This window comes from Heterodontus francisci, chromosome 47, assembly GCF_036365525.1.
Source record: "Heterodontus francisci isolate sHetFra1 chromosome 47, sHetFra1.hap1, whole genome shotgun sequence".
NCBI lineage: Eukaryota > Metazoa > Chordata > Chondrichthyes > Heterodontiformes > Heterodontidae > Heterodontus > Heterodontus francisci.
This window is the reverse complement of record NC_090417.1, coordinates 19,282,916-19,306,563: the sequence shown is the minus strand read 5'-3', so window position 1 is coordinate 19,306,563 and position 23,648 is coordinate 19,282,916. Positions and strand designations below refer to the sequence as shown.

The following is a 23,648-nucleotide window of genomic DNA, read 5'->3' as shown; positions in this document are numbered from 1 at the left end:
ATAGTAAAGGATCCTCTCAAGGAGAGTGACAGTAACATGATAGAATTTCACTTTCAGGATGAAGGTAGGAAATTTGGGTCTGAAACTATTGTCTTCAACTTAAATAACAGCAAATACAACGGTATGGAGACAGAGTTGGCGAAAGTGGACTGGGCAGCAGGTTAAAACAGTGTTGTCCAACATACGGCCTGCCAAAGGTTACCATCCGGCCCACGGATGTAAAGTGCATCCGGGTCCATTGCTGATCCTTGCCAGGGCTCCATGACTGGAGATGAGAAATTTCCTACCGGCTTCTTCTTCCCGACTGTCTTTTAAAAAATACTGCATGTCCGTTTCACAGCTGACAGATCCTGACATTGGGAACAGCAGTTTCTGAAGTTTGGGCAGATTCGGGGTTTTCCGGCGGGTTCCAACTTTTTTTTAAAACCCCTAATCTGTCTGAAGTTCAGAAACTGCTGTTGCCGATGTGAACACCTATCAGCTGTGAAACTGACAGCGTGACTTCTTAAAAAAACAACTGACCAATCATCTGCTGAGTCAGATAAAGAGCGAGAAAAAGGGGCAGAGAGAGAGGGGGGGGTGCGCGGAGAGCGAGAGAGAAGGGGGGGTTGTGGAGAGCAAGGGAGAGAGGGGGCAGAGAGCGAAAGGGGGTAATGAGAGTGAGGGAGAAAGGGGGGCAGAGGGAGAATGAAAGAAGTGACAAAGAGGGTACACAGAGAGCGAGGATGTCATGAGGGGGATAGAGAGAGAGAGTGATCAAGATCACTCTGGACAGATCAACATCTATCCAGAATACTTGGCATTGCTACAATATGTGTGTGGGCAGACATTGATTATTTGTACAAGCAAAAAAATGCCAGGTATCAAACAAAATGAGTGTCAAACAGTGAAGAGAAAGTAAGGCAATAAATTAGGCTTCTCATTTAAAGCTTCTTCACAAAAATGTACATATTTTTGTTTTTATTATTGGTAAGATAAATTTTGAATGCCTTTTTCTTTCCGAAATTGTCTCACCGCCCCCTATGTATGACAGAAATTGTAATGTGGCCGCCCATGCTAAAAGGTTGGACGACCCTAGGTTAAAAGTTATGTCAGTAGATAAGCAATGTCAGACATTTACACAGATTTTTTTATAACTCTGAAGAAACAATGACTCTGAGAAGGATGAACCATCCGTGGCATACTAAGAAACTTAGGGATGGTATCAAATTGAAAGAAAAGGTGTACAATGCTGCAAAGATTCATGGTCGGCGAGAAGATTTAGAAAATTTTAGAAAAGATTGAAAATTAAGAGGGAAAAATTAGAGTATGAGAGTAAACAAGAAAGAAATATAGAAACAGACAGTAAAAGCTTTGACAAATATATAAAAAGGGAGAGGGGAGCTAAGGTAATTGTTGGTCCCTTTGAAGATGAGACCGGGGAATTAATAATGGGAAACATGAAAATGGTAGAGAAATTCAACAAGTATTTTGGAACCTGTCTTCACGGTAGAAACAACTGAAAGCATCCCAGTAATCGTAATAAATCAGGGAGCAAAAGAGAGCGACTTGAAACTGCAGAAGTACTAAGAAAGCTGGGACTAAAGGCTGATGATTGCCCTGGACCTGATGACCTGCACCCTTGGGTCTTAAAAGAAGTGGCTGCAGAGGTAGTGGATACATTGGTTGTAATCTTCCAAGATTCCCTAGATTCTGGAACGGCCCAGCGAATTGGAAAACCGCAAACGTAACACCTCTATTCAAGAAAAGCTGAGGGCAGGGGAGTTTGTTGACAGAAAGCAGGAAACGATAGGCCAGTTAGCTGAACATCTGTCATTGGGAAATGGCTGAAATCCATTATTAAGGATGTAGTAGCAGGACATTTATCAGACAAAATGATCAAACAATCAGACATAGTCAGCCTGCTTTTATGAAACGGAAATCGTGTTTGACAAATTTATTGGAGCTCTTTGAGGATGTAATGAGCAGGGTATATAAAGGAAAATGAGTGGATCTATTGTATTTGGATTTCCAAAAGGCATTTGAAGAGGTTTTTATTAATTCTTTTGTGGATTGTGGGTGTCACTGGCTAGGCCAGCATTTATTGCCCATCCCTATTTGCCTTTGAGAAGGTGGTGGTGAGCTACCTTTTGAACTGCTGCAATCCTTGGGGTGCAGGTGCACCCACAGTGCTATTAGGTCGGGATTTCCAGGATTTTGACCGAGTGACAGTGAAGGAATGGTGATAGACTTTCAAGTCAGGATGTTGTGTGGCTTGGAGGGAAACTTGCAGGTGGTGGTTCTGCTGGACCTGCCCTTCTAGATGGCATAAGTTGCAGGTTTTGAAGGTGCTGTCGAAGGAGCCTTGGTGAGTTGCTGCATTGCATCTTGTCGATGGTACATACTGCTGCCATTCTGTACTGGTGGTGGAGGGAGTGAATGTTGAAGGTGGTGGATGGGGGTGTCAATCAAGTGGGTTGCTTCGTCCTGGATGGTGTCGCACTTCTTGAGTGTTGTTGGAGCTGCAGTCATCCAGGCAAGTGGAGAGTATTCCATCACACTCCTGAGCGATGGTAATGCTATTGAACATCAAGGGGAGATGGTTGGATTCTCTCTTATTTGAGATGGTCATTGCCTGGCACTTGTGTGACACGAATGTTGCTTACCACTTATCCTGGATGTTGTCCAGGTCATGCTGCATATGGACATGGGCTACATCAGTATCTGAGGAGTCTCGAATGATGCTGGACATCATGCGTTCATCAGCGAACATCCACACTTCTGACCTCATGATGGAGGCGAGATCATTGATGAAGCAGCTGAGAATGGTTGGGCCTCAGAGCTAAGAAACAGCAAACATTGGTGTTATTTATAGGCCACCAAACTGTAGTGGTAATGTTGGGTATGGTAGAAATCAGGAAATTAGAGCTGCATGTAGTATGGCAATCTCGTAATAATGGGTGACGTCATTTTACATATAGATTGGGTAAACCTAATTCGCACTCATGCTGTGGCGAATGAATTCCTGAAGTGTGTATGAGATGGGTTTCTGGAGCAGTATGTTGAACCAACTAGGGATCGTGCTATTTTAGATTTTGTATTATGCAATGAGAAAGGGCTAATTAATAACCTTGCTGTAAAGGAGCCATTAGGAAATATTGACCACAATATGATAGAATTCTACATTAAGTTTGAAAGAGATCTAGTTCATTCTGAAACTAGGGTCTTAAATCTGAACAAAGGAAACGATGAAAGTATGAGGGGCAAGTTGGCTATGGTGGATTGGGGAAAATACATTCTAAGATTTGATGGCAGACAGGCAATGGCTAGTGTTTAAAGGAGAGTATTCATGGTTTACAAAAAATATACATTCCTCTAACACACAAAAACCCAACTGTGAATCAACTGTGGCTCACAAGAGAAATTATGGTTTGCATGAGGTCAAAGGAAGTGGCTTATCAGGTCGCCAGAAAAATTGTTAAGCCTGAGGATTGGGAGCAATTTAGAGTTCAGCAAAGGAGGACCAAGACATTGATAAAGGGAAAAGAGATTTTGAATGCCAGCTAGCTAGAAACATAACGGCGGACTGTAAAAGCTTCTTTAGGTATGTGAAAAGAAAACGATTTGCAAGGACGAATTTGGGTCCATTGTAGGCAGAGACAGGAGAGTTTGTGGTGGAGAATGAGGAAATGGTGGAGAGACTAAAGAATTACTTTGTGTCTGTCTTTGCAGAGAAAGACACAGAAAATCTGCCAGAAATACTAGGGAACCAAGGGACTTGTACAAATGAGGAACTGAAAGTAATTAATATCATTAAAGAGGTAGTACTCGAGAAATTAATTGGATTGAAAGTTGATAAATCCTCTGGACCAGATGAGCTACATCCCAGAGTATTGAAGGAGGTGGCTATCGAGATAGTGGATGCAATTTTGCAAAATTCTAAAGATTCTGGAAGGGTTCCTGCATTCCAGAAAGTAGCAAATGTAACCCAACTATTTAAGAAGGGAGCGAGAGAGAAAGCGGAGAACTGCTGTCAGTTTGATGTTAATAGTAGGAAAATGTTTGAATCTATTACAAAGGATGCGATAACTTTTTTTTAAAGATTCGTTTTGTGGGATGTGAGCCTTGCTGGCAAGGCCAGCATTTATTGGCCATCCCGAATTGCCCTTGAACTGAGTGGCTTGCTCGGCCATTTCAGAGGGCATTTTAAGAGTCAAGAACATTGCTGTGGATCCGGAGTCACATATTGGGCAGACCAGGTAAGGAAGGCAGTGAACCAGATGGGTTTTTACAAGAATCGAGAATGGTTTCATGGTCACCATTAAACTAGCTTTTAATTCCAAATTTATCAATTGAATTCAAAATTCACCATCTGCCGTGATGAGGAAGAATTTCTTCTCTGAGGATCGCTCTTGTTTGGAATTCTCCTCCCCAGAGAGCAGTAGAGACTCAGTCATCAAATATCTTCGAGGCTGAGTTAGACAGATTTTTGATGGATAAGGGAGTTGAGGGTTATGGGGAGCAGGCAGAGAAGTGGAGTTGAGGCCATAATCAGATGGGCAATGATCCTGCTGAATAGTGGAGCATGTTCCAGTAGCTGAATGGCCTTATCCTGCTCCTACTTCTTATGTTGTTATGTCCGTGCTGGCTGACAAGTAGCCATGCAGCCTCATTCCACTTTGCAGCTCTTGATTCGCAGTCTTGTAGCTTACGGCACTTCAAGTTTATGTACGATATTGCTTTCATTATGTGAAGTGGGTTTCTGCCTCTACCATGCTTTCAGGCAATAAATTCCAGAATTCTTCCATCCCCTCAAATCCCCTCGAAATCTCCTACCTCTTATCCTAAATCTATGCTCCCTGATTATGGACCCCTCAACTACAGGGAATCGGACCTTCCTATCCACACTATCTAGACCCCTCAATTTTGTACACTTGAATTCGGTCTCTCCTCTGCCTCCTCCTCAGGCAGCTCATTCCAGATATCCACTATTCTTTGTGTGAAAAATTTACCCCTTTGATCCCCTTTAAACCTCCTCTCTCTCACCTTTAATCTTTGCCCTCTAGTTTTAGTCACCCCTACCATGGAAAACTCTGGCTATCTACCCTATCTATGCCTCTCATAATTTTATATACCTCTATTGTGTCCCCTCTCAGCCTCCTTCGCTCCAGGGAAAACAGACCCAGCCTATCCAATCTCTCTTTCTCATTCAAGCCCTCCAAACCAGGCGACATCCATGTGAATCTTTTCTGCACCCTCTCTAGCTTAATCACATCTTTCCTGTAGTGCGGCCACCAGAACTGCACACAGTACTCCAAATGCGGCCTAACCAATGTTATGTACAACTGTAACATGATGTCCCAACTCTTGTACTCAATGCCTTGGCCAATGAAGGCAAGCAGGCCATACGCCTTCTTCACCACCCTGTCTACCTGTGTTGCCACTTTCAGGGAACTATGTACTTGCACCCCAACGTCTCTCTGCTCAACAACACTCCCCAGGGCCCTGCCATTCACTGTATATGTCCTGCCCTGGTTTAACTTCCCAAAATGCATCACTTCACACTTGTCTGCGTTCAGTTCAATTTGCCAATCCCTTGCCCACTTTCCCAGTTGATCTTTCTCCTGTTGTAACCTTAGACAACCTTCTTCACTGTCCACTGTTCACTGGTGTCATCTGCAAACTTACTAATCATGCCCCTTACATTCACATCCTAGTCATTAATAAATATGACAAACAAGAGAGGGCCCAGCACCGATCCCTGCGCACACCACTGGTCACCGGCCTCCAATCTGAAGAACAACTCTCCACTACCACCCTCTACCTTCTATCACCAAGCCAATTTTGTATCCAATTTGCTAGTTCACCCTGGATCCCATGTGTTCGAACCTTCTGGACCAGCCTGCCATGCGGTCCTTGTCAAAGGCCTTGTTAAAGTCCATGTAGACAACGTCCATCGCCCTGCCCTTGTCAAATCCTCTTGGTCACCTCCTCGAAAAAATCAATTAAATTCGTGAGACATGATTTCCCACGCACAAAACCATGCTGACTATCCCTAATCAGACCATGCCTTTCCAAATGCATATAAATCATGTCTCTCAGAATCCCTTCCAATAACTTTCCCACCACTGATGTAAGGCTCACCGGCCTGTAGTTCCCTGGCTTATCCCTGCTACCCTTCTTAAATAAAGGCACATTAACTATCCTCCAGTCTTCCGGTACCTCACCCGTGGCTAACGATGATACAAAAATCTCTGCCAGTGCCCCAGCAATCTCCTCCCTTGCTTCCCATAGCATCCCAGGATACACCTGGTCAGGCCCTTGGGATTTATCCACCTGAATGCGCTTCAAAACGTCCAACACCTCCTCCTTTGTAATGTTGATATGCTCCAGGATATCGGTGTTCCCTCCCTTGAACTCACTAGCTTCCATGACCTTCTCTACGGTAAATACGGACAAGAAATATTCATTTCAGACCTCGCCCATTTCCCGTGGCTCCACACATAGATTGCCACACTAATCCTTCAGGGGACCTACTCTCTCCCTAGCTACCCTTTTACTCTTAATATACTGATAGAATCTTTTAGGATTCTCCTTTATCTTATCTACCAGGGAAATCTCATGGCCCCTTTTCACCCTCCTAATTTCCTTCTTAAGTGTCATCCTACATCCCCTATACTCCTCGAGGGACTCGCTTGATCCTAGCTGCCTATACCTGACATATGCCTCCTTCTTTGTTCTGACCAGACCCTCAATATCCCTCGTCAACCAAGGTTCCCTAAACTTGCCAGCCTTGCCCTTCCATCGAACAGGAACATGCCGGCCCTGAACTCTTCCTTTCTCACTTTTAAAAGCCTCCCACTTGCCAGATGTCCCTTTACCTGTAAACAGCCTCTCCCGTTCAACCTTTGAGAGTTCCTGTCTGATGCCATGGAAATTAGCCTTTCCCCAATTTATGACTTCAGCCTGAGGACCAGTCCTATCCTTTTCTATAACTATCTTGAAGCTAATAGAGTTATGGTCACTGGTCCCAAAGTGCTCCCCCACTGACACATCAACCACCTGCCCAGCCTCATTTCCTAAGAGGAGGTCGAGTGTAGCCTCTTCTCTAGTAGGGCCATCCACAAACTGCTTCAGAAAACTATCCTGGACACAGTTAACAAATTCTTCCCCATCTGATCCCTTAGCACTAAGGCAGTCCCAGTCAATATTAGGGAAGTTAAAATCATCTACTATTACAACCCTATAATTCCTACACCTGTCTGTGATTTCCCTACATATATGCTCCTCCACTTCCCTCTGACTATTGGGGGGCCTATGGTTTAATCCCATCAAAGTGTTCACCCCTTTCTTATTTCTAAGTTCTACCCATATGGCCACGCTGGACATTCCCCCTGCCTTATCTGTAAGGCTTCTTGCGTTAAAGTAAATGCAGTTTAGCTGATCAGATCTTCCACGCTCCCTGTCCTGCCCGTGCCCGGCCTGCCGACTGGACTTGCTTGCTTTAACCTCTACATTTGCTTCAACTATCTCATCTGAGAGACTACTACTTTGGGTCCCACCCCCCGGCAAGACTAGTTTAAACCCTCCCGAGTAGTACGAGCAAACCTCCCCGCAAGGATATTCGTCCCCTTCCAGTTTAGATGCAACCCGTCCTTCTTGTACAGGTCACCTCTGCACCAGAAGAGATCCCAATGATCCAAGTAGCTGAAGCCCTCCCGCCTACACCAGCTCTTCAGCCCCGCATTCATTTGCATAATCCTCCTATTCCGATCCTCACTAGCACGTGGCACAGGGAGTAATCCTGAGAGTACAACCCTCGAGGTCCTACTTTTTAACCTTCTGCCTAACTCCCTATATTCACTTTACAGGACCTCATCTCTCTTCCTGCCGATGTCGTTAGTACCAATATGGACCACGACCTCTGGCTGCTCACCCTCCCCTTTCAGAATGTCCTGCAGCCGCTCCGAGACATCCTTGACCCTAGCACCAGGGAGGCAACATACCATCCTGGAGTCTCGTTTGTGGCCACAGAAATGCCTATCTGCACCCCTTACGATAGAATCCCCTATCACGATTGCTCTTCCAACCCTTTTCCTCCCCTGCTGTGCAGTAGAGCCCTCCATGGTGCCACGAACTTGGCTGTTGCTGCTTTCCCCTGGGAGGTCTTTACCCACCCCCCCACCCCAAACCAACAGTATCGAAAGCGGTATATCTGTTTGAGAGGGGGATGCCCACAGGGGACTCCTGTACTACCTACCTGCACCGACTACTCCGCCTGGTGGTCACCCATCTCTTTTCTGCCTGTGCAGCCATTACCTGCGATGTGACCACCACACTAAATGTGCTATCCACGACGTCCTCAGCATCGCGGATGCATCACAGTGAATCCACCCGCAGCTCCAGCTCCGTAATGCGGGTAGTCAGTAGCTGCAGATGAATACACTTCCTGCACGCATGGTCGTCAGGGACACTGGAAGCGTCCCTGATTTCCCACATAGCGCAGGATGAGCATATCATGGGGCTGAGCTCTCCTGCCATGACTTTGCCTTCAGTTAATTCGTTACTCCCTTAATTAAAAAATACTACTTACACTGGGGGCCTTGTTCTACCCACTTCAATCTAAAATTCTTTAAAAAAAAAACTTATCACCAGAGGTTTAATTTTGAACAAAAAAAACTTTCCCCTTATTTTTTGAAGCTATTCTAACAGCTGCTACTCACCAACCAATCGCCTTGCAGCTCTCCTCTGATGTCATTGTTGGCTTTTTTTTTCAAAACTCTGCGCCTGGAAGGTAAGAGGAGTCTGGATAGTGTAGATAGGGAGAATCTGTTTGCAATTGTGAAAAGATTGAGAATGAAAGGGCACAGATTTCAAGTAATTGGTAAAAGAAGCAAAGTGACACGAGGAAGAGGTTTCTCACGCAGCAAGTGGTCAGGGTCTGGAATCCACTGCCTGAGAGTGTGGTGGACGTAGGTTCATTTGAAGCTTTCAAAAGGGAATCAGACAGTTAACTGAAAACGAAGAATGTGCAGGGTTATGGGGAGAAGGCGGGGGAATGGCATTAGGTGAAAAGCTCATTAGGAGAGCAGTTGCAGACATGATGGGCCAAATGGCCTCCTTCTGCACTGTAACAATTCTGTGACTCTGTTTTTACTTTTGTGACCAGTTTGCCATGTGGGACCTTATTTAAAAGCCTTGCTAAAATTCACATAGACGAAGCAAATGCGCTACCCCCATGGACCCTCCTTGTTACCTCCTGAGGGACAGAAAGCTTGGGGAGAGAGACAGAGACAGGGGTGGGAAGAGAGGAGGGGAGAGAGAGACACACACAGAGAGGGGTGGGGGAGAGAGGAAGAGAGATCAAGATGTCTCCTGACAGATGGATATGTATCTGAAATACTCCATCTCATTACATCAAGTGTGCTGGCAGAGATTGAATACTTATGCAAGTAAAAACAATGCCACTTATGTCACTAAATCAGTGTTCAACATAGTGATGAGAAAGTAAGTCAGTGAATTCGTCTTCTCATTTAAAGCTTCTTCACAAAAATGCGCGACTGTTATTTTGTTGGTAAGATAAATTTATACTGCCTTTATCTTCTGACATTTACTTACTGTCTCCCTATGTGAGGCAAAAATTGTAATGTGGCCGTCCACGTGAATGGAGATTAGAAATCATAGGTATGCGTTTGAATTGGTAGGAAGTGACTAGTCGTGTCCCACAAGGATCTGTGCTGTGGCCTCAACTATACATTATATTTATGAATGACTTCGATCAAGCAATAGAGAGCCACATCTCAAAGTTTTCTGATAACATGAAGATTGGTGGTGTACCAAGTCGTGTCGATGAGATATAGTGATAGATTAAGTGAGTGGATGAAACAGTGGGAGACGGATTTCAGGTCAGGCAAGTGTGATGTCATCTAGCTGTCATTTAAATGATGAAAAGTTAGAAACAGTGGAGGTGAGAAGAGATTTATGGATCCAGGTACACAGATCTCTAAAATGTAGTGGTCAGGTATGAAAAAAAACCCCAAAAAGCTATCTAGAGGGCGAGAATATTAAAGGGATGAAGTCTAGCTGCAGATGTACAAAACCCTGGTTATGTCACATCTGGAGTGCTGTGTACAGTTCTCAGCAGTGTACCTTAGAAAGGAGATATTGACTTTGGACGAAGAGCAGTGCATCATGACCAGAATGTTACCAGGACTCCAAGGGTCAGGCTATGAGGAGAGGTTACATAAACTAGACTTGTCTTCACTAGAATGTAGAGGTTAAGGGGTGATTTGATTGAGATTTTTAGGATTTTGAAGCAATGATCAGGGTAGTTAGAGAGAAACTTGTTAGGCTGGTGGAGGTGTAGGAGAAGGGACATCACCTTAAAATCTGAGCCAGGCCATTTAGGAGTTCAGAAACATTTTCATAAATAGAGCCATTGATTACAAAAGCAGGAAAGTTATGCTGAACCTTTATAAAATTCTGGTTAGGTCCCAACTAGAGTATTATGTCCAGTTCTGGTCATCACACTTCAGGAAGGATGTGAGGATTCTTGAGAGAGTGCATAGGAGATTTACCAGAATGGTTCCAGGGATGGAGGCTATTAGTTAGAAGGTGAGGTTGGAAAGCTGCTGGTGTTCTCCCTGGAGCAAAGGAGATTGAGGGGAAATTTGATAGAAGTGTCCAAGATTATGTTATTCAAATAAGTTAGACAAGGAAAACTGTTCCCATTAACTGATGGAACAAGGACTTGAGGACACAAATTAAAGGTTTTGGGCAAGAGATAGAGGAGGAACGTGAGGTGTTTTTTCGTACCTGACCGCTACATTTTAGAGATCTGTGTACTTGGATCTATGAATCTCTTCCGACCTCCACTGTTTCTAACTTTTCATCATTTAAATAATAGTTAGATGATATCACACTTGCCTGAGTTTACGCAGCGAGTGGTAATAACCTGGAACTCGCTGCCCCCAAAGGTGGTGGAAGCGGAGACAGGCAATGATTTCAAAAGGAAATCAGATGGGGTTCGTGAAGGAAATAGACTTGCAGGGCTACAGGGATCGAGCTGGGGTGTGGGACGGACTGAACTGCTCCGCAGAGAGCTGGCATGGACTCGATGGGCCAAATGCGTTTCATAAAAAGGGTGGTCGATGTGTGGAAATGTCTCGCACAAAATGTAGTAGATGCTAGCTCAATTAACTCTAAATTTGAGATCAATACACCTGTGCTGACCAATCGTATGAATAGATATGGAGCGAACGCCAGTGAATGGAGTTAAGATACAGATCACCTATGATAGCATTGAATGGTGAAACAAGCTGGAGGGGCTGAATAGCCTCCTCCTGTTCCATCTTCCGATGACTGCACTTCAGTCATTGGGAGTCATCGGCTGTAAAGTGCTTTGGGTCGTACTGAGGTCGTGAAAAGGTCCACAGAAACACAGTTTCCTCCTTTGTCTTTCAGGTTGGGTAGAATATAGAGCTGGACATTCTGCTGAGGGCTTTCGGCCTGATTGGGTGACTGGGCAGGTGGTGGGGAGCAAAGCTACAGAGCTTTTAAAGCAGGAGCTAAGATGATTTTGGTCTTCCCATAGTACAGCTGGTTGAAATTTTGGTTCATTCTTGTCTTAATATTGGACGCACAATATTTGAATTTCCAGTTGAATGAGCCTTGCACTGACCAACAAAGGGTGCTGTTTCCATAGCCTCGCAGAGTTGCTTGTTCTTGACTTATATTTCTTCTTTGGAAGGTTCTCCCCTCACATGGCCCCACCGCCACACATTTCACTTGCAACTGGAATTCCTCATCCAGCCATAGTAACAACAGGAATCAAACAGGAGCGGCTTCAAAGCCAGTCCAGCCCCAGTGATGCCTCGTAAGTATTGCCACTGCATTCTTGTGAAGGTAAATTTCTAAGGTTAAGCAGTTAATGGAATAGTTTACACATTGTTACGACCACTCGGGACAAAGCCCCCAATCTGATTCTGATCGCGGTGCGAGCAATGCACTGTCAATTCAGTCCCGTTGCTCCACAGGTCGTATCGTATTTCTTTAAGCTTTCCAAATCGAAGAAAAAAAAAAGCAGCTAAATTGAACAATCTAGTAACCCTCGAATGAAGCGAACCAAACCAGGTATCTTTAGATATCAACAAATTTACTATTTATTTAAAAAAATCTTAAACATTACCAAGATAAACCAATATCTAAGGACCTTCTAACTTATTTTAAAAATCTAACTCCCGCATTCGCATACTTTTACTCAAACTAACAGTAGTTTGGTATTTAATTCACTGACCGAAAAAAAAATAAAGTCTTGGCAAGTAACGTTCATGACGAATGCAGTTTTCCAATACCAACAGTCAAAGTTCACTTGCAGTCTTCCAAGCCACAATGAAACAGAAGATCCTTCCAAAGATCGGGATTCAACAGTTCAGCTGTTGCAGTATTAAACTCTTCTTTTTTCCCAAAGATGAACACAGCAGATCTCAATAATTTGTTGTGAAAGGAAAAAGCCTTTTTTCTTATTTCTTTATGGAATTAATTTGGTTTGAAGTTTTGTAGGATTTTGAGAGCGAAATAAATCAGCTTCTCTTCCTTCAGTTTAAACTGTCTCAGAGAGCTCTCCTTCCTTCACTTGCTGGAACGGTCTGTCTCTCTCTGCTCACACCAGTTTTTGTCAGCCAGTTTTCAAAAGTCAAATTGCAACAGTGAATCTCTGTCCTCCCTGTGTGGCTGTTGCTTGGCAATCAGAATGCACTTAGGCTCACTGAGCTTTCGAGAGTTTTTAAAGATGCACTGATCTCTTTGCACCACGATTTTCCTGAGGCGAGAAAAAACCCCACAGAACTGTGACAACATTCTGTCTACTGACCCAGATTTGGCGGTTCATAGTTAGGGGGTGGGGGGCGTCATGCAGTTATACAGCAGAGAAACGGGCCCTTTGGCCCATCGTGTCTGTGCCAGCCATCAAGCACCTATCCTAATCCCATTTTCCAGCACTTGGCCCGTAGCCTTGTATGCTATGGCGTTTCAAGTGCTCATCTAAATACTTTTTAAATGTTGTGAGGGTTTCTGCCTCTACCACCCCTTCAGGCAGTGCGTTCCAGATTCCAACCACCTTCTGGGTGAAATTTTTTTTCCTCAAATCCCCCCTAAACCTCCTGCCCCTGACCTTAAATCTATGCCCCCTGGATATTGACCTCTCCACTAAGGGAAAAAGTTTCTTCCTATCTATCCTATCAATGCCCCTCCTAATTTTGTATACCTCAATCAGGTCCCCCCTCAGCCTTCTCTGCTGTAGCCTATCCAGTCTCTCTTCATAGCTGAAATGCTGCAGCCCAGGCAACATCCTGGTGAATTTCCTCTGCACCCTCTCCAGTGCAGTCACATCCTTCCTTTAGTGTGGTGCCCAGAACTGTACACAGTACTCCAGCTGTGGCATAACTAGCGGTTTATACAGCTCCACCATAACCTCCCTGCTCTTATGGTGGTGCGTTCAAAGGTCAGATGTGAAAAAGTTTTAATCCTCAATTGCAATGATGGTAGCCATTCTCTGAAAGGAAGATTCTTTTCCTGGCACAGACTTCTTGACACATTGGATCATGTGTTTATTCCAGAACGGGTTTGTCCCTCGGGATTGTGGACATTGGAATGAATGGGAAGGGGTTTGTTCCATTGGGATTGTGTACATTGGGAGTGAATGGGAAGGAATTTTCTCCTTTGAGATTGTGTACAATGGGAGATAGTGGGAAGGAGTTTGCTCTATTGGGAGTGTATACATTGGGAATTTGCTGCATTGGGATTGTGTACATTGTGACTGAATGGGAAGGAGTTTGCTCCATTGGGAATTGTGTACATTGGGAGTGAATGGGAAGGGGATTGTTCCATTGGGATTGTGTATATTAGTGAATGGGAAGGAATTTTCTCCAATGGGAGTTAATGGGAAGGAGTTTGCTCCATTGGGAATTATGTACATTGGGAGTTAATGGAAAGGGGTTTGCTTCATTGGGATTGTGTACATTGGGAATTTGCTCCATTGGGATTGTGTACATTGTGACTGAATGGCAAGGAGTTTGCTCCATTGGGAATTGTGTACATTGGGAGTGAATGGGAAGGGGATTGTTCCATTGGGATTGTGTATATTAGCGAATGGGAAGGAATTTTCTCCAATGGGAGTTAATGGGAAGGAGTTTGCACCATTGGGAATTGTGTACATTGGGAGTTAATGGAAAGGATTTTGCTCCGTTGGGATTATGTACATTGGGATTGAATGGGTAGGAATTTTCTCCAATGGGAGTTAATGAGAAGGAGTTTGCTCCATTGGGAATTGTGTACATTGGGAGTTAATGGAAAGGATTTTGCTCCGTTGGGATTATGTACATTGGGAATTTGCTCCATTGGGATTATGTACAATGGGAGTGAATGGGAAGGGGTTTTCTTCATTGGGATTGTGTTAACTGAGCTAGGTGGTTTTCCCATCACTGACGTACAGGAAGTGTGGATCATGTTTAGCATTGGAAGGGGTGCGTTGGGTTTTTCTTTCCCCAGATCAGGGTCTCTGCCTTGGCCTGCTCTTCTTTATGTGCCTCTTGTGTTTATTTCAGGAAGCCTCTGGTGGTGAAGAAGGAGGACGAGAAGAGGAGGCCTCACATCAAGAAGCCACTGAATGCGTTCATGTTGTACATGAAGGAGATGCGTGCCAAAGTGGTGGCGGAGTGCACCCTGAAGGAAAGTGCTGCCATTAACCAGATCCTAGGACGCAAGGTGAGTCCTAGCCAGGGCCAGAGCAGTCATCGTGGATTACGATGGGGGTTGGTTGTGGAATCTGGACTGATTTCGGATCCATTGCAGTCGCCTCTGCCCCCTGGTCATTGTCACTTTCATATCGAGTCATAGAGAGATACAGCACTGAAACAATTTTAATATTTTCGATAGTTAAGTTCCTTTTCCTGTTGGATATAATTTTGTTTGGTAATGTTTCTGTGAAGTGCCTTGTGACATTTTGCTGCATTAAAGGTGCTAGATAAATGCAAATTGCTGTTAGGTTTGTATTGGGTTGAACTTGGGGCAGGATCCTGATTGCAGCTGATTGTAGAAAACCTGTTTCTGTTCATTGGAAGCTGTCCAGCTGCTTGTCATTTTGGGGCTCGGACTGCACCTGCAATGAGTGAGGGGAGATGTGCTTTCGTTGGGAGGGAGAGGGACAGATTGTTAAACCCCGGGGTTTCCTTCCGTGCTTTCCTGCAGGTGAACTCTTCGATTGTGTCTCCTGACAGTGGCATGCATTGACCAGAGAAGAGCAGTCGAAATATTATGAACTCGCAAGGAAGGAACGGCAGCTCCACTCTCAGCTTTATCCTGGGTGGTCAGCAAGAGACAATTACGTGAGTATCCAACTTGGGTGGGGCAAACGCTGCCCATTGACTCTGGCAGGGGGGAGGGTGGGGGATGTGATTTAAGTTAGAGGGTGAGAATGAGACTGGGATCCCCCTGTCTTGCCACACACTAGCTGCGGAGACCTGAGGACAGGGAAGGTTATGTAATGCCAATTGAGCCATGGAGAGTCACCAAGGTCCTGAGCATTTCCTGACTGTCAGGCCATTATTTTGGCCTTGCACCTCTCGTACCACCGGCTGATGTTTCCATATCACGGGCATGTCCCGCCATGTCACCCACTGCGAACTCACTGTTGTCTCTTGGGCGTGAAAGGGAAGTATTGGCTGACTTGAAGTATCTGTTTAACAGGGTAAGAGGAAGAAGAGGAAACGGGACAAGCAGCAGACAGAGACAGATAGTCGAGGTGAGTCCTTTGCTCCTTGGGTTCAGCAGAATCCTGTGTGTGATTAAGGTCTGGTTGCCCAGTTCTGCTGTGTGTGTGCCTGTTCTGGTCAGCTGTATGTCAGAGCTGCAGGAAGCCAGCGCTGTGTGTGAGATTCCTGCCCAACACCATGTTCTCCCTCAGCCTCTCCCTGATATGGGCCATTGGTTGCCTCCTGGGCGGAGGGGGGCAGCTGGTGCGAATCAGCATGGTGGTTGCAGGTGAGGTGGTGGCAGAATTTCAGGGTTTCCACCAAGAACCCCAGAAGACAAATCCTTAACTGATTGATGAGTGAACTCTTGTTTAATTGGGAGCTTTATGCCCTCAGGAGGTCCCAATACTGATGAAGCAGTTTTTGAAGGGCGGTCACTATCGCAGTGCAGACAACGTGGCAGCCACATGGTGCACAGCAAGATCCCACATCAGCAATGAGATAGAAGACCAGATCACGTGCTTTACTGATGTTGGATGGGTGACAGATGTTGACTGGGACGCTGGGTAGAACTCCCCTGCTCTTTCAATTGTGTCATGGGATCTTCTACACCCGCCGAAGAGGGCAGATGGAGCCTTGGCTGAATATCTGATCTGAAACATGGCACTTTCGACATTGAAGCACCACCTCGGCACCGCAACCCACCCCCCCCCCCCAACAACCCCAGACACTGCGGCATTCCCTCAGCACTACCCCCCCCCCCCCACCCCCACAATGCGGTGCTTCCACCGCTATCGACAAAGATATCAAGACATTTAAGATAGAAAGGCAGTAGATAATAAACTAATCAATCTTAAAAAGGATCAAACCTCTTGAAAAGATGGATTGCATCAGAGAGTTTGAAAAATGTTAGATAAGAGAAAGCAGAGGTGATATGTGAGAAATATAAGAATTCATTTTAAAAGGCAACAAATGTTGCACAGTAAACTCGTGACTAAGACCAGAATATGTGAAGTTAGGGGCCAAGCAGCAGAATGGATAGTAAGCTAGCTACAAAACAACACAGAAATAGGGATTAAAGGTACTTAGATTAGTAAATGTTGGATGTGTGCTTCATTGGGATCGGTGCAGTGACCACTGTTGTTCACAATTCATATGAACGATTTGGACTCAGAAGTCGCAACTACAATGTCCAAATTGGGGTAGGGTGGTGCGGTCTGTGCAGAGCCAGCTTGTGACAAAATATAATTAGACGTTGATAAACCTGCAAAATGGGTGTGCAATGGCAAATGAACTTCAATATAGATAAGTGTAAGGGGTACATTTTGGTAGGAAAGTTAGGAGACCACATACTCCGTGGAAAACAAGTGCCTAAAAGAGGTAGAGGAAGAGAGGGATCTGGGGGACAGGTACACAAATCACGAGAATTCGTGACACAATTTAATAGGTCATTTTTTTAAAAACAAACCAATCATAGATTCTATTTTTATCTCAGAATAAAAATACACCAACCAGGTTTCTTCAATAAACAAGAAAATTATCAATTTATTATCAAGCAAGACATAACCAGTAACGAAGCAAAGCATTAACACACAGATTGAAATATGTAAGTTCCCTTTTACCTTAGACCCTCACATGCACACGCTGGTTAACCGAAAACTGGAGATTTTCTCGACAGAGCTCTGTTACAAAAAAAGAATACTTTGGCTGAAGACTGAGTAATTCCTGAAGAAAAAAGAAAAGATATGGAAAGATGTTCAGGGGAGGCGGTAGTGTAGTGGTAATGTCACTGGACAAGTAATCCAGAGCCCAGACTAATGCTGTGAGGACATAGGTTTGAATCCCACCAGTTGGTGAAATTTGAATTCAATTAATAAATCTGGATTTAAAAGTTCATCTAATGGTGAACATGAAACAAACCATTGTCGATTGTTTTAAAAAAGCCATCTGGTTCACTAATGTCCTTCAGGGAATTAAATCGGATGCTCTTACCTGGTCTGGCCGACATGTGACTTCAGACCCACAGCAATGTTGTTGACTCTTAAATGCCTTCTGAAATGGCCGAGCCAGCCACTCAGTTCAAGGGCAATTAGGGATGGGCAATAAATGCTGGCCTCACCAGCAAGGCCCACATCCCACTAACAGATAAAAAAAATATCAGTTGTCCCTTTTTGGTTTGGTGTCCCAAATACGCGTAGATGGCTGTCACTGGGTTCTTCCTAGAACAGCTCTTTTCTGGAGGCGTTGAGCATCATTGTGGTCGGCTTTCCAGGGGAAACGCGGCAACAGGGGTTTCCGGCAAGCCTTTCAGGAGGAATGCAGCATCAATTTCTCTATTTCTTACACTCATAACAAAGAGATGGAAAAGACTGAGCTGGGATTTTTCCTTGGCAGGTTGATTTTTTGAAAAACTCCTTTCAAAACACTGCCCACACCCCAACTGACTGTCCAAAGCGAAACCAAAGCACTATCTCAAGAGTGAAGCCTCCTGACCCCTATAAATCTTGACCTGTCACTTCTCGGTAAATATCTTTCCCAGGTCAAAAAGTCCCAGCTGGGGACTGAACTGAACACAGATGACTTCCAGTCAGGGTTGTTTACAACCAAGTCCAAAAGACCTCCGACGACCTCTTTTTTAAAAAAAAAGAAAAGCAAAGTCCGACATCTATGGAATGAGAACAGAAAGTGCCGGAAATACTCAGCAGGTCTGTCAGCATCTGTGAAGAGAGAAACAGAGTTAATGTTTCAGGTCTGTGATCCTTCATCAGAACACAACATCTCTGGAATCTTTTTCAGTTTTAAAACCCAAAAACGCAAAAAAAAAACTTAACATAAAATACAGAAGCACTGTCATAATATAGTATAGATGAATTTAATGGGAATCTGGACACCTGAGGGAGAAAGGAATAGAGGATATGCTGATAGGAGGAGTTGAAGAGTGTGAGGAGGCTTGTGTGGAGCATAAAGACCAGCATGGACTGTTTAGGCCGAATGGCCTGTTTCTATGCCGTGAATGCTTTGATACTTCATACTGCAACCTTCCTTTCATGCTGACCTTCCGGCAGTGCGGCGCTCCCTCGGTACTGACCCTCCGGCAGTGCGGCGCTACCTCGGTACTGACCCTCCGGCAGTGCGGCGCTACCTCGGTACTGACCCTCCGGCAGTGCGGCGCTCCCTCGGTACTGACCCTCCGGCAGTGCGGCGCTACCTCGCTACTGACCCTCCGGCAGTGCGGCGCTACCTCGCTACTGACCCTCCGGCAGTGCGGCGCTCCCTCGGTACTGACCCTCCGGCAGTGCGGCGCTCCCTCGGTACTGACCCTCCGGCAGTGCGGCGCTCCCTCGGTACTGACCCTCCGGCAGTGCGGCGCTACCTCGCTACTGACTCTCCGGCAGTGCGGCGCTACCTCGCTACTGACCCTCCGGCAGTGCGGCGCTCCCTCAGTACTGACCCTCCGGCAGTGCAGCGCTCCCTCGGTACTGACCCTCCGGCAGTGCGGCGCTCCCTCACTACTGTCTCATTAACCCCTCCCTCGCCTTGGCGCATTTTGGTCCAGCTTGACTGTGCACTGGGGCTCAATTTCATCGTAACACAGGAACAGGAGGAGGCCATTCAGCCCCCTGAGATTGTTTCACCATTCAGTGAGATGAAGGTTGATCTGCAGCTTGACTCCATATACCCACCTTCATACCTATTGGTCAGCAAAAATTTATCAATCTCATTTAAAAAATTTACAATTGATCCAGCATCAGTTGCCATTTGCGGAAGAGAGTTTGGAACTTCTCCAGCCTTTGAGTCGAGAAATGTTTCCTAATTTCACTCCTGAGAAGTCTGGCTCTAATTTTTAACTTATTCCCTGTATCAATCCTATCTGTTGCCCTTAATATCTTGAAAACTTGGATTAAATTACCCCTTAATCTTCTAAATTCCAGGGAATACAAGATTAATTTATCTAAACTCTCCTCATAATTTAGCCCTCAGAGTCCAGGTTTCATTCTGGTAAATCTATGCTGCATTCCATCCAAGACCCACATATCCTCCTTCAGCTTTGTTGTCCAAGACCACTCCCAGTATACCGTGTGGTCTAACTCGGGCTTTTTAGAGCTGATTTGTCAGGCATCACCTACCCTTGACAAATCCATGCTGGAGCTCTCAGATCAGCTGAAAATTTTCAAGGTATTCAGTCACCCCCATCTTTAATTCCAGGCTGGAGTGATGTCCCGACAACAGCTATTAGGTCACCTGACGTACAATTCCCTGGCTTTCCTCTTACTGTTCTTGAATAGCACAGTGGTGTGTACAATTTTCCAGTTGAAAGGAACGGTTCCTAAATTGAGAGAACTTTGGAAGATTATAGTTCGGGTATCTGCAATGTTCCCACATGGAGTTATAGAGGCATTATGGCACAGGAGAAGGCCATTTGGACCATTGAGTCCATGCTGACTCTCTGTAGCTTCTTCCAGTCTGTCATTCCCCTGCTCAGTCCCTGTAGTCCTGCAAGTTTATTTCCCTCAAGTGTCCATTCACTTGCCTGTTGAAATCATTGGTTGTCTCCACTTCCACCACCCTCGTAGGCAGCGAATTCCAGGTCCTCAAATCCTCCTGTGTTTCTCTTGCCCAAAATCTTAGATCTATGTCCCCCTAGTCCTTGTACCATCAGTTAATGGCAACAGCTTTTCTTTGTCTACCTTATCTTTCAGAATCATGTACACCTCGATCAAATCTCCCCTACACCTCAACTTCTTTTGCTGCTACTTCCTTTAAAATGCTGAGATGTGAACGATTCAATTCTGGGGATCTGTCACTCTTTCACTCCATTATTTTCTTCATTATTGTTACTATGTTTATGTTAATTTTGCTGAGTCCCTGATTAAATCGTAGTTTCCTTGGGATATCTGGGATGCTGGCCTCTTCCTCTACTGTAAATACTGACCAAGTGAGGATTCAACACGTCCACCATTTCCTTATTTTCATGGACAATATCACCGATGTCAATCTTCAATGGACCCACATTGCTCCGAACTACCCTCATTTTCCTAATTGTTAATCTTTTTCACGTTGATTTTGATATCCCTTGCAAGTTTCTTCTCATCCTCCCTTTCTGTAGCTCATTATCTGTTCTGTCACCCTTTCTAGTTCTATGTATCTTTGCCCTGTGCCAATTTTTGCATTTTTGTTTAGTTTATCTTTTAGTTTGATGTGTTTCTGACTTCAGTTGTCCATGGCTGTCTTTTTTGGCAAGTAGATCTTTGGTCCCTTTGGATTATAAATTGGTTTTGTACCGCTGCAGCTCAGTCTTCACAATAACCCCACACCACTCCCCCTCCTCGCCCGGACTGTGCCACTGGGGCTTGATTTTTTTTTTTATTTCCCCCCCCCCCCCCCACCCCCATGTTTTTTCAGTTACTCATTCTGTAAGATGTCTCATTGCTGTATGTGTGAAATTGGTGATGGCGTGAAACACAGGATTGTGTACTGTACATGTCGCTGTGATTTTATTATTGCTTCCTTGCCATGCTCTGATGATCTTTCCTCCTCTTCTAGATCTGTCCCTCCCGGTGTCCCGTCGGAGGCTGAAGTGTGTCCAGTACCTACAGGCGGATGGGAGCAGCGTCCCTACTGTCTCTGCCGGCGGCAGTGTCTTGGACTCACCGCCTTCCCCGTCCACCCTGCAGCTGCTGCCGGATCTCCAGTCCTCTGAGCAGGCTCAGCCCTTATCGCTCAGCACCAAGCTGAGCGCCTCATCCTCCACCACCCCGTGCGCCAGCCTGTCTGAGAGTAGCCCCTCGCCTGCCAATGCGCGGCACCTCTCCTATACTGCCATCCCCACCTTCCTGTTGACTCCACCATCCTCCGTGGAGGCTGCCACGCATTCCCATCACGCTGTACCCGCCATGCAGACGCAGCCGTTGTCCCTGGTAACCAAATCGACAGAATGACCCTGTGACCCAGTGTACAGCCCGTGTCTCAGAGCTGCGTCCTATCAGAGTTTTTAAAAGATGTTCTTTGCTGGTCAATATTTGACCCAATTTTTATATTGAAACCTGTAAATATTTTTTTTTAGTTTATGCAGCTGGAGGAGGGGGTGGGGTGAGGGGTTAGGGAGGAGTTTCCATGATGACAGGTCTCTCTCTCCCTCTGCTTTAATGCTGCAGCTCAGTTCCAGTAGGTGAAATGATTGGTGGAAGTAGTCCTTTTGAACTTTCACGTTCCCTGCGTGTGAAGAGGTCAGGTTTAATTGTCACTCCACTCTCTTTGCATTCAGACAACTGCTTGCAGGAGTGGGGGAGGAGGGCTGAGTTCCCTGAACTCACTGGAGCTCTGGAGGACGTTGGTTTGTTGGGGGAGGGATTGGTATTGGGCTGGGGTGGGTGGGTGGGGTGTTATCGGGGTGAGGAGAATCGATCTGGGTTGTGGTGGAGGGGGAGATTGGGCAGAGAAAGGGGTATTTTGGTTGGGGTGGGGCAGAGGGGGCACGGAGAGGGTTATTGGGCTGTTATCGGAGTGGAATGGAAGGGGGATATTGGGTGGGGTTGGGGTGCTGAGCTGGGGTGGGGTATGTGAGTTGGGGGGAGTGGTGTGGGGGGTAGGTTATCGAGGGGAGTGGGGTGATGTCCTGAGCTCCTGACAGTGAGGACTGAGAGAGGTGAAGGGACCCGAACCCTGAGCAGATTTCACCCAAGCCTGTCCACTCGCCCAGTGGAGAGCTGGGGTTTGGGGTGGGGTCAGGGAAGCTGCAATAACAAGTGAGACAATCATGTTACTGGTGAAACTGACACTCTCTAACCCCTGCCAAGAGCAGATTTGCATGCTGTGCAATGCCAGACTCAATGCTTCACGGGAGGGAGAGTTGGATTGTTATTCAAACTTTAGGAGCTGTTCCCTGTGGAATGTCCCTGAGGAGGCTGCAGATATCACTCCATGGATCATGGCTGGTGGAGGCATACTGCCACAGAATTAGACTCCCATCCTCCTTTGCAGAAGCTGACATTACAGATTCTGGATTTTAAAAGGAAAAGAGTTTGACAAGTAAACGAGCTTTTAAATGTGAGGCGGAACCTTGATGAAGGCTGCAGGCGAGGCAGACTGCCTGGCATGTTGCTGGGACAAGCAAGACCATTTCTGGTCTCAGCCTGGGATTGCCACAGCCTTCCTTGTGCTGTTCCTAGACCTGGAGTAAAAGAAATCCTGCTCTCCAGGCATGTCAGGTGAAGGGTGCATGGCTCCCATAGTCGAATAGCCCATTCACGCTATATATGCTGACAGAATCTACTGAATGAGCGACAGGGCACCTCATTCCTCCACAATTTGTTGCTGTGCTGGGTGGCAGCTATCATTTGTGTTGGGTGAAACAGTGCCAAGAGTGGACTACCCGAATGGAGGAAGTGTGGGTCTTCTCAGTTTGAGCACAGAATTTGTCTTTGAGAAAGATCATCAGTGAGAAGGACAGTGGGGAAGAGGCTCTTCGAAACCCCAACCTGTTCCAGTCAGCTGCCTGTTGATTTCACGAGTCTCTACTTCCTGTCTGTTCGTCGAGAACATCACTCAGTATCTTGTGTTCTTTTTATTTTTGCCTCGTTTTCAAAAAAATGTAAAACATTTTCTGCATAAACATTGTACATGAAAAATTCTTTGTATTTAGGGTTTTTACAGATCTACCGTTAGGATTTGTCTGTTTGTGTGAAGCAGAGGTTTCCCGTCTGTTCTTTTGTGAGTGGGATGTGTAAACAAACAGACCCGACACACAAATTTTAGGGGGCGTGGGAGAAAAAGTGAAGATGCTCTCAAAGGATGGCGTTTCTTTTTGGTCTCTGAGTCCCAGAGACCTAAAAGAAGTTTTTTTTTTAAAAAACGCTTTCATTTTGCAAGCATCCTTGAGCATTATGGCGGGGCGGTGGTGATGGGGCAGGATGTTTTATG

At 45.5% G+C, this 23,648-nt stretch overlaps 1 protein-coding gene across 3 annotated transcripts in view; it reads left to right on the top strand.

The window, feature by feature from the left end:
• LOC137357088 (transcription factor 7-like 2) overlaps positions 1-22,073 on the top strand; it is a 59,758-nt gene extending 37,685 nt beyond the window's left edge. Inside the window, exons 8-12 of one of the 3 annotated variants that reach the window (XM_068023101.1) lie at positions 11,729-11,854; positions 14,583-14,742; positions 15,255-15,362; positions 15,724-15,778; positions 21,273-22,073. In XM_068023101.1, the coding sequence (XP_067879202.1) occupies positions 11,729-11,854; positions 14,583-14,742; positions 15,255-15,362; positions 15,724-15,778; positions 21,273-21,667 (844 nt within the window). In that variant the 3' untranslated portion in view covers positions 21,668-22,073. Of the gene's footprint in view, positions 1-11,728; positions 11,855-14,582; positions 14,743-15,254; positions 15,363-15,723; positions 15,779-16,124; positions 16,442-18,267; positions 18,739-21,272 lie in introns of those variants that run through there. The other 2 variants (XM_068023100.1, XM_068023099.1) reach the window with 2 other exon arrangements.
• The last annotated feature ends 1,575 nt before the right edge of the window (positions 22,074-23,648 follow it).